The sequence below is a fragment of the Melopsittacus undulatus genome, chromosome 2 (genome assembly GCF_012275295.1).
Source record: "Melopsittacus undulatus isolate bMelUnd1 chromosome 2, bMelUnd1.mat.Z, whole genome shotgun sequence".
Classification (NCBI taxonomy): Eukaryota; Metazoa; Chordata; class Aves; order Psittaciformes; family Psittaculidae; genus Melopsittacus; species Melopsittacus undulatus.
Window position 1 is genome coordinate 113,886,820 of NC_047528.1, and position 10,497 is coordinate 113,897,316.

The 10,497-nt window shown below is 45.0% G+C and overlaps 1 protein-coding gene across 1 annotated transcript; it reads right to left on the minus strand.

Annotated features, from left to right (window-relative positions):
• Window positions 1-2,221: 2,221 nt before the first annotated feature.
• On the minus strand, window positions 2,222-10,005 carry LOC101872451 (3 beta-hydroxysteroid dehydrogenase/Delta 5-->4-isomerase-like). Its single transcript, XM_005146630.3, has 3 exons — window positions 9,840-10,005; window positions 6,561-6,725; window positions 2,222-3,087 (listed from the first exon to the last, which is right to left on the minus strand). Exons 1-3 carry the CDS (start codon window positions 9,991-9,993, stop codon window positions 2,273-2,275), a joined length of 1,134 nt encoding a protein of 377 aa, XP_005146687.2. The 5' UTR covers window positions 9,994-10,005; the 3' UTR covers window positions 2,222-2,272.
• Window positions 10,006-10,497: the final 492 nt, after the last annotated feature.

Below are 10,497 nucleotides of genomic sequence, written 5' to 3' on the forward strand. Positions count from 1 at the left end.
CAGTGACATGGCTCCACCCATCATTACCTTGGACTGCAGAATGAAATATCACTAGCTTAGAAAAATAATGGGTGTTACTGTGTTAAACACCTTCTTTGTGCTTTTCTAAGCAGGGTTTGATAACCTCCTTCAGCAGTATTTTGTCTTACACAAAAGAGAAAGACCCTTATTCAACCCTGGAGGCAACAGAGATAACCGTGTATATGTAAGTATATGGAGCTGATCAGTAGCTTTATGAGCAGCACTCAGAGGTCTGTGGATTTTACATACTTGGGAATCTTTTAGAGGCTTATGGCCAGCTCAGAGCCTTCTGCCTAAGAACAGAGTGAAAGCAGGAAATGGAAAGAGAGCAGAGTATGAATGGTGGTGACTGGAGGGACAGAGACTGCAAACAAAGGGGTTCCAGAAGGGGCTGGAAATGGAAACAGAAATGGAGGAAACCAGAGGGGAACCGAGTATGTACAGAGGGGAATGGAAAGGAGCCATTTGGTGAGAAAAAAAGCCAACAATGTAGAGGACTGGAAGGGAAAAGCATGTGGATGGTGAGGCTCAAGGGAAGAAGACATGAATAGGGGGGCTGTACCTAAGCAGATTTATCACCAGGCAGGTCTAGACAGAATAAGATCATGAAGGGAGAGGAAAAGCACTGATGGAGGGAGCAGGAGAGGAAGAGAGCTCCCATCAGAGGGCAGTAGGGTATAGGGTTAGAGCAGGGGGGCTAGACCGTGGTGATTTGACTTCTGGTGGTGTGAGGGCAGAGGGCAAAGGGGCTGGGTCTCCTTCAGCATGGGATAGATTCGTGTGCTCACTAATAAATGAGGAACGCTGATGAAAGTGTTCAGCATACAGTTTGCTTGCTGGAGCAGAGATGTTGACATGGTTATCTGTGAAAGGATGGCATTCAGAGTATTAGTTTGCCAAGTGTTAACACAGCCATCAGTGAGAGCCTGGAAAACTTGGCTCCCCAGAGTATGAGCAGAAGTCCTGGTGGCTGGTGTTCTTCTGCTTCAGATCTCACATACTTCACCCAACATGTTAGTAAAGAAAATGGTGATATTTGCACTGGGAGTATCTAATGTCCAGGGCACTGAATAATTGAACACAGACTTTAAGCTGCCAATGTCTCTGGAAATGTGATTCATTTACATTAGTACTGGGTCAGATAAAACGTTTCTGTGACCCCATCCTAACAGAACAGAGAAATTCCCATCTGTCAGAGCTGTTCTCAACAAGTGAGCTTTATGTTTAAGAAGCAAACAGAGGATCACATCCATTTATTCAGACAGGTTCTACATTTTTGGTCTGAAAGTCAAGTCACACATTCAGCAGAAACTCATGTGCCCATCAGAAAAGCACAAGGCCAGCACCTACGCAGCTATCAGCTGAAGGTAGCCTTTGTTCCCAGCTGAAACCCAGAAATAGCATGATTTTTTGCTTTGAGCACTGTTAATTTTTCTTCAGAGTTCACAAATGCCATGACTCTGCAGTCAAAACCCTTCAGAAAACACAATGTTGTTGCAGTACTTTTATCCTCTTCATCTTGTTGAAGCTGTGGTTCTTCTGGGCAGACAGATCTGTTGCAATACAGGAATTGGTAACTAGGAAAATGAGAATGAATGAGGAAGCCCTCATCTGACAAAATCTCACCCTTCTTTCATACACCGTACTAACTAAACCTATGTCTCACTTATTTTGTACTTTAGGCCTCACAGTGCTTACAGGACCCAGATTTGCTCTCAAGTTAGACTGTCAGGTGAATGGCACATGAAACTGGACAACGCTCTTGAAAAAGTGAGCAAGATTTGTAACCTCTTTTGCAATCAGGTGGCTTCTACCCACTCTGTGTTTGGTAAGGCTGGCAAGAGCTGAGTGCGCAGGGTATAGCTAAGTACTATGTATTTGTAAAGTGTAGTCATAGTTCTAGGATAAATAGTGCTTTACAAAAGCCTTAGAGGTGGCATGGAGTGAAAAGAAGGGCTGATGTGTCCACACCATGGGTTGTATGGAGTCATACTAAAGCAGTGTCTTTGTGCTGCACAAGATGTAGAAGTGGATATGGCCTGTGCAGTAAAGTCACCCTGGTCAGCCTGTACTCAACAAACAAATGAAAGATTCACTTCTATTTGCCATGGGTTGGGAGGGGGGATGAGGGAGCTGGCACACAAAGTCTCCATTTAAACACTTTGAGTTATCTGCTGCTGCTGTTGTTCACCCAGCTGTCCTGTGGCTCAAGGCCCTAAGCGTTTAGCCAGGTCTCAGCTCCTCCTAAGACTTAGGCAGCCTTGCTTTTCAAGTACAGCCTTCTCTGTGGGACCAAGGAAGCAATCCACTGACCAGTGCTCTGCTTCGCCTCTTCCCACGTGTAGCGGGGCACATAGCCAAAATCATTCTGTGCTTTTCTATAAGAGAAGGTGAATGGGGTGTTCAGTAGAGTGACCAGGTGACGGTTGGTGGAGGGGATGTATCTGACAAAGGGCCGGAGCAAGAAGCTCACAATCTCCAGCAGCAGAGAGAAGTAATACAGCATTGTCAGAGGCATGGGGAGCTGGGGCTCAATCCCAAACCCCAGGTCCCTGGTCAGCTCGTAATTCAGATCTGCATAGCTCATATGAGGAGTGTCATCTGAGATGTAGTAGAACTGCCCCCTGATGTGCTTGGCTTTCTGTGGGTCTTGCAGGGCCCTGGCTGCCTGCACGTGTGCCCAGGCAATATTTCCCACATACACGGGGTTCACCAGAGCCTCCTTCCTGGAGAAGCGCAGGTAGACATTTCTGTTCAACAGACACTTATCCAGATGACCTAGAAGAAATGGGCATCCTTCTCCAAAGATGTACATGGATCTCAGGGCACAGGTCATCAGTGTGCCACCATCTTTAAGCACCTGGCCATCTGCTTTCAGCACAGAATCTTCTGCCTGTCTCTTGCTCTGGGCATAAGGAAATTTTGACACACTCTCATAAGCTGTATCTTCATCACCATTGAAGATTGGGTCACCTTTGCAATTGGGGCCTGTCACTTCTATAGTACTAGTATATATGAAGTGCTGGACGTTACAGCGGACACATGCCTCCAGCAGTAGCTGTGTACCTTCAAAAGAGAAGCATACAAGTCAGTCTAGAGCCCCCCCCCCCCAAGCTGGAAAAAGTGGGGGGTTTAGATCAGAAACTACATCTCTGACCTGAGCTTGGCTAGATCTCCCCTCTCAGCAGCTGGAGATTGATTGTATTGACTTGGTTTAAGGCAGAGAACCTTCAGAAGTTGTCTCCAAAATCAGCTTTGCCCAGTGCAAGTCTATACACTATTTAACTGGGTTCAGTGCAGGGCTTGAAGAGGGAGATTTTATGAGCAATGCACAACACCATGCAATCAAAGAACACAAAGTGCAGTGAGCAAATTGACGCTTGTGTACATATGCCTCGTTTTTCAACATATTCTGAATTTTATTTGCAGTAGTACAGGATTTCTTACTTTTAAAATCCTATCACAATGCTTTCATCAAGGGGAGTAGAGGTAAACTGGCAAGTTCAGGGTCTTTCAAATAGGCAAGAGGGTTAAGCTAGGAAAGCACATTCAAGGGGATATAAATACTTGAATAAGTGTGTGCTGGTTTAATTGCAAGCAGACTCTTCTGCTTCTGAGCTTTGAGGCACAAGTTGCCTCATTTGTTGTGCATGGTGTAACGAGAGGAATTATGTGTTAAAGGGCCAGTGACTTGGGAACAGAAGATGCGAAGATGTTTCAAAATGTCTTTGGCAAAGGAACATTAAACCCAAATGACTGATGTGATATCACAAGGGTGTGGCCTAACATCTAAGGGATAAAATCAAACACCAGCAGTGAGGCATAGGAATGATCTAACAAGTCTGTTAAGTCTGTCACAACTCAAGGCAGAACGATGCAGAGCAGGCTAGCTTTGCTAAAGGGAATATAATGAATAAAAGAGGTTCAGAGGACCAAGGCATATTGGCAGCAAAACATGGACCCATTAATGAGTTAAAAATGCAAAGAATTATTGAACTGAATACTGTCAGGGCACCAAAATTCTGTTTTCTAAGCTCGAAAGAGAAAGAAGTTTAGGAAACACCAAAGAAGTGCAAAGAAAAAAGGCTTACATAGCCAGGAATAAAATGTGAAGGAATCATGGAAGGAGCTATGTTTCGGTGGCACACAAGCCAGGCTCATCTGGAACATTAATTAACAAAATATATTATTTTAAAAACTAATAGCTCAATTCTTGCCATCAATGCTGATTAGAACGTGAGGGCAAGTAATAAAGTGCAGACGGGCTAGATAAAATCAAATGAAGCAAACATAAAATTATCTTGACAGTTGGTATCTGTTCAAGATCAAATTCACCCAAATAAAATGTGTTTTATTTGCAGCTCAGAATTGTATGTGGAAAATGAAAAGGTTCTTACAGTAATGGGAATTTGAGCATCTTCCACATATTCACACATAATGAAGTAAATCTGCCATGGAGCAGGTCTCCAAGTGTTGCTTGCATGCGAAGCCCTTCTGGCTGATTCACACAGGGTACTTTTATTTGGATTATATTCAATTATTTTCTTAATTCCCTTCCAACCTAAAAATTCACTCCCCTTCTACAAAGCTATTTTTGCACTGAGGCCTCACACGTGTGTGGTGTGCGAGGCAGAGGAAAGCCCTGCATTGCAATGAGTTGCATTTGTTTGCTTCTGTTCTAGGTCGTGAACATTGACAGCTGATTTCTTGACACATTTGTGTTATAAAAGTTCTGTTTTCTAGGAGAACCAAATCATTTTTACTGCAAGTCTATGTAATACATAGTGTCTTGTCTGGTCAGAAAGCCAGAAGAACATCAGAATAGAAATGAAGGCAAAGAGGGAAGACAGCAGTGTTTACTGACTGATCTTAGGGACAGTTGGCTCTAGGAGAAGGGTGTGTGCTTTCATTCTGTGCTTTCAAGTGTTATCAGCTAACCCTCACCGATGGGCTTTACTTATCCACAGGTACACTCTATCTGGGGAGATCTGAAGGGTTTATGCAAACCTAGATATTTTGTGCTTAAGCCTAAACCTGCCAAAAGAAATGATGGAGCACACTCAAACAGCTCTGACTCTAGCTCAGAGCTAGAAAGCTTTCTGCTTTAGGGACACTTTAATATTTGTCTAGGTTTATGTTGTGGTTTTTGTTTCCCCCAATAGGTTTAGGCAACACATTCTGCTGTGAAAGCCAGATTGTAGCAGGAGTATGTTCATAAAGAAAGAGTTTTACAAGTCCTCTTTCTGAACTACCACCCCAGTATATGTATTTGTCACAGTACCCAAAGCACAGGTTTACAGGAACTCACTTTCTGCTCGTCCCTTCTGGCAGGGAGCTAAGAAGCTGCCTGCTGGGCTCTAATTTGTGGTGACTGACAGTCTGAGGCTTTGTGCAGAAATTAAAGGATCTGGAAGCTGAATGTACAGCCAGGCGAAAACAGCCAAAATGCCAACCTACTGTTTTCAAGGTGCATGTAAGAGACAACTCAACTACAAAGAACACTCCCTTGCTATGAACGCTGGTGCGTAGCCAGTATTTGTTATGTGGCGGCTATAGGAGTATGTTCCATATTTTTCTGTGAAGAAGCCCTGTATCAATGGCAGAGAGGAACAAAGAATCAGGAAAACTACTCACAGAAGAACGTCATCCCCAGATCTTCATAAGGGATTTGAAGCAGTACAGCCAGGGAGGTCAGTGGACATGCAGGTTAGGCAGCACCAGTTCATTGAAAGGCACAGAGGGTTTTGGGATCACAAGGAGTGAGATTAAGTTGTTCTTTTAGGACATACAAGTTTCTTGGCAGCTGATGCCACACTACCTAGGCAAAAGCTTCCCCCTTCATCTGAGCTGATGAGGAACAGGGGCTCCTTAACAGAAAGGGAGGTCCCATCACTGGCTCAGAAGTTACTGAACCCCTCCTTCACACAGCTTTGGGATTGGTGGGGGATATTTAATGATAAGATCAAGGTGGGAGAGCACCTGCTCCTCTGAACTGCATTCATGCACACACGGACATAATGGTAAAGGGGAGGAAAAGGAGAAGAGAAAGAAGAGATGCAGAGAGCCACAGGGGGTGGGATGTTAGCAACACAAGATTGCTGTAATTGCAGCCAAAGCCTGCAGTGTTTGTAGAAACTGATAAATGTACACAGGCAGGATGAAGGAGAATAAGAATTGGTTTCTTGGATATGCACTGGGATTTCAGAAGGTTAATTGCTTCCAGAAAGGTCCACTGAGCATGGTATTGTGGCTATCCCCCCTGAAGGCAGATCTGTGCAGATGTCAGGATGGGCACATGTGAGTGCTGACTAGAATAAATGATTCTGCAGTGGAAGACCAGTGCACACTGGGTGTGGAGAGGTCTAGAGCTCCGTAAGGCTGCACACAGGCATGCTTTTCACCCACAGGTATGGTGTGCAAGATGCAGAACAACCCAGTTAATCTGGCTCAGAAAAACAGGCCGGGTGCTCCCTTTCCTGAGCAGATGATGATCAGGACACAGTAGACATGGATTTGGGAAAGCTGATTCACTTGCTTACCTGTCACATTGACTTCCCAGAGCAGCTGCTTCTCTATGAGGCCCAAGGTGTCAATGATAGAGGCCGTGTGGATGACAAGGGAGATGCCCTGACAGGCACGGTGCAGGAACGTCACATCCCGGATGTCCCCTTCCAGGATTTTCACCTCCGTCTTACCCTGGAACTCTGCAAGGGCAGCAGAAAACAAAGAAAAGACCTTGCAAGCGTCCTCAGAAGAGCACTGAAAGGAGTGGATATTTTAAGGTTAGAAAACAGATGACATTTCCAGTGCTATATTGTTCAGTGCTAACTACAGTGCTTTAGAAGTCTGTGCTGAATTACCTACCATATTTTTGCAGACAATATTCACCATGGCTCTTTCTCTTTTGTTGTTGTTTAAAAGAAAACCCTTTCCCACTGCTGTCAAGGGCCTGGAGTTTCCTTCAGGTGTGACTGTTCTAAAGTTCACAGCAGGGATAGCTTCACTTGTGCCTGTGCTGGTGACTGGCTCTTTATAGAAGTGATACTGCAAATATACCAAAGAGCCAGGCACTGCATTCTCCTGTCTTGAAGATGATGAATGATCTCTCTCCTCCTACAGCATGTGTGCACAGAGCTGTGTTCACACCTATTTTCTGCCCCTTGACCTTGCCCATATTGCAGCTCCTTTAATACATTACCTTCAGTTCTGACACATCTTTTTTACGTATCTTGGCCAGGATTTACTGTGTCTCTTCTAAATCCAGTTCTGGCTTCATTTTGGTGTCTGTGCCGGGGGGTCATGTTTAGCATGCACATCTTTCTAGTCCGAACCTGAGCTCCCAAGGCCGTTCTCCTGAGCTACCTCAACCCTGACTTGCTTTAGCTCCTGCTTTTGAAGCCCTCCCAGGATCCAGTGTGTGTGATCCTGGTGGAGCTCTAGGTCTCAGAGTCATCCTTTCTGTAAGTTTCTCTGGGCAGAAGCATCCTTTAATACAGCCCAGAACTGCATTGGCAAAACTGAGACAGCAGAGGGTGACCTCCTGGAGGCGATGCTGCTCTCCTGGCCCGTCTCTGGCCTGGCTGCAGCTATGAGGCTTTCTCAGCATGTCCTGCAGGAGCTGGTGCCATTACAGCAAGAGCTCTGGCCAGCCCCTGCTGTGCCTGCACCGGAGGGCTCCCCAGGCAGGAGCAGGGAAGCAGCTGCAGCAAAGCAGCGTCCTCTGTCTTCTCCCAGCACAACCAAATGCCCGTTTTAGAACCTGATTCGTTTATGCAGCTTTTAGCTTCAACCCTGACTGAAATCATCTTAGTGCTGTGTCACCAGCTCCAGAGCAGGCAGGATTTCATCCCATGTCTTTAATAGAGAAGAGAGACAGCTGCTGGGATCTGGAAGCAAGCAGAGTAGCTTTTACAATGGTTTTATCCCATCATCTCTGTAGCATGCTAGAATGTAATCCTGTGTTAATTTAACAGTTATTCTGAGGCGATAGGCTCAAAGGTTTTTCTTTCTCATCACAGTTGGTCTGACATGTAAAATCTGTGAAACATTTACATAACTGTTCCTAAACCTAGCTACTGCCCAGCACGGTCACCCGGTCACTGCCACATGCCCTCTTATGTCCTTTCATTTTACAGAGTGCATTCACTTCCTAGGGCTCTGTTTCCAGAAGCTTTACACTGACCTCCACTTGCATGGATGCAGAAGAGTCAGATTATGGGGCTAGGCTTTTTGTTAAGCACCTGGCAGTTAGATTTGCTCTAATAAACATTGATCTTTGTACAGCCCTTAGGTTGGTGTTCTCCGTGAGTAAGGCTTTGCAGGTTGCAATAATCCAAAGGATCCATAGTTTTCACAATGCAAATGCTCACATGTGGCCCCTTCAGAGTGGCCACTGTGCCTGAGCAGGAGTTAGAAAAATGGAGTTTCTGTACATGCAGATCAAAGCATTCAGGGGAAATATAAAAGATATACATCCCTTTTAAAGCTCATTACAGGCATAGTTGTTATCAGTCACCAGAAATCTGCTGTTTAGCTGCTTTGTGCCTTGTTTCGGCTCTCAATTTAAGTTGTGTGTGATATGAGGTAGGAAAGCTGCTCCTCTATTCCACCTTAGCCAGCAGAAGTTATCATGCTAAGTACAGTATGGGCCTGGTTCACTTTACCAGCATCAGCTAGTTGTCAGGAATCGGCAGATTGATCTTGTTTTGCTCCGGGGAAAAGGCAACCTGCAGGTGATCTTGGAAGCAGAGGGAGGAAAGAAGAAATGATGGACAGACAGTGGTTTCAGACTGAGATGAACAGCAGAGAGAAATCTGATTTCCATCTGCACAAACCATTGCCCAGGGATCAGAGGAACCATGTGCTTGTGGGAGATACAAAATGAATTCAGCTCAGGTCTCCATTTCTGCTACAGTGATTATGAGAAAGTATCCACTGGGAAAGCTGCTTCTACTTCACCAATGGTTTCTGCATCCTCTGAGCCATAAGCAATGCTCCCTGCTTTCTGTGGGATAGTTTTTGCTTGGAAATGCAATGATTACTCAGTAAGATTCAGTGTCCTGTTGTGAGCAGTGTCTGACTCAGCAGCTGGTCCAGTCAGACTATTTGCCCTAAACTGTCTTTCTCTTTTCTATGTGCTGTTTAAAGTTCAAGCAAACAGCAATGGCTTGTGGGACTTGGCTTAAGTTTCTAAGTGTTTTATAGAGGTCCTAACAGCCATGGGGTAGATGGTGGAGAAAGGCACTCCTCGTGAGAGACCTTCACCTCCTTGGTTAACTGGACGGTTCATTCAAATGCTCTACTTCGTGTATTCATAGGAGAAAATTACAAATGGCATCCTATTTTCATTTGTAAATGATAAAGCAATTTATTGGCTTCTTTGGCCTAAGCAAGCTACTGGCTGTTCTACTGCTACTCTGCTTTGAATATAGTGATAAAGGCAAATGAACATCTGAAACGGAGCAAAAAGCCAGGAGGAAGATTCCCAGAGCAGGAACTTTCTCACAGCAAAAGTCCTGGGAAAAAGACCCGTATTCCTTCTCCTCTACTTTCCTTCTCCTTTGGAGCTGTACTGGGTTAGCAGTGCAAAACCACTCAATGCTCGAGCATCAAACAATCTATAAATGTCTGGTTCTGAAAGATGTTTTATGCCTGATTTCTTTGCTGATGCTAGAGGAAGGGATAAAGCAAGACTTCCTTGAAATAAAACCTCTACCTGCAAAAACTGGTTTGGATGAGAGGTGAAGACTTCCAAGCGATCCACATGAGACAACAGCACATACACCCATAACACACAGCCCTTAGGAGAGGGGACTTACTTCCAAATTCCCTGAGCACTTCCTCACTAAAGGCTTTGTCCAGCAGTCGGATCTCAGCCAGAGCCTCCTCTTCTTCCAGCAACAAGCGCACAATCCTCTGGCCAAGAAATCCTCCTGCTCCTGTCACCAGGCAGCTTACCCCAGCCAGGGACATTGCTCTGGGCTGCTTCTTGGAGGCAAACTGGCTGCGTCCTGAGCTTCCACCGGCTGGTTCCCCTCCTGCCTGAGGAAACGAACACACAACATCAACTTCTGGAGACTTTACAGATCAAAGGCTGTTACCGAAAGGAAAGACTCATGGAAAACAAACTCTCATGCCTACATTAAACAGCAATTCTTAAAGCCTGTCTTACTTTTGCTAGCTATTCCTATTCAGAAGTAGCCTACACACATTTCCGTACAAAGAAAAAACTCTTTACAAACTATTACAAATTAAAGAAATAAATCTGAAAATGCCCCAAATCAACTTCAATGCCAAACAAACCTCACTGAAGTCTGCTTCAATCCTTGGTTCCACGTCTCTAGAGCTCAAAAGCCTGTGGGGGAAACTTGCCTGCATTTATATACTGTAGAGCACCACCTTGGTCATTTTGCTTCCCCTCCCTCTGACGCTGCAAACAAATGTGGTGTTTCCACCTCCCTGTCTCAAAAAGAAAGG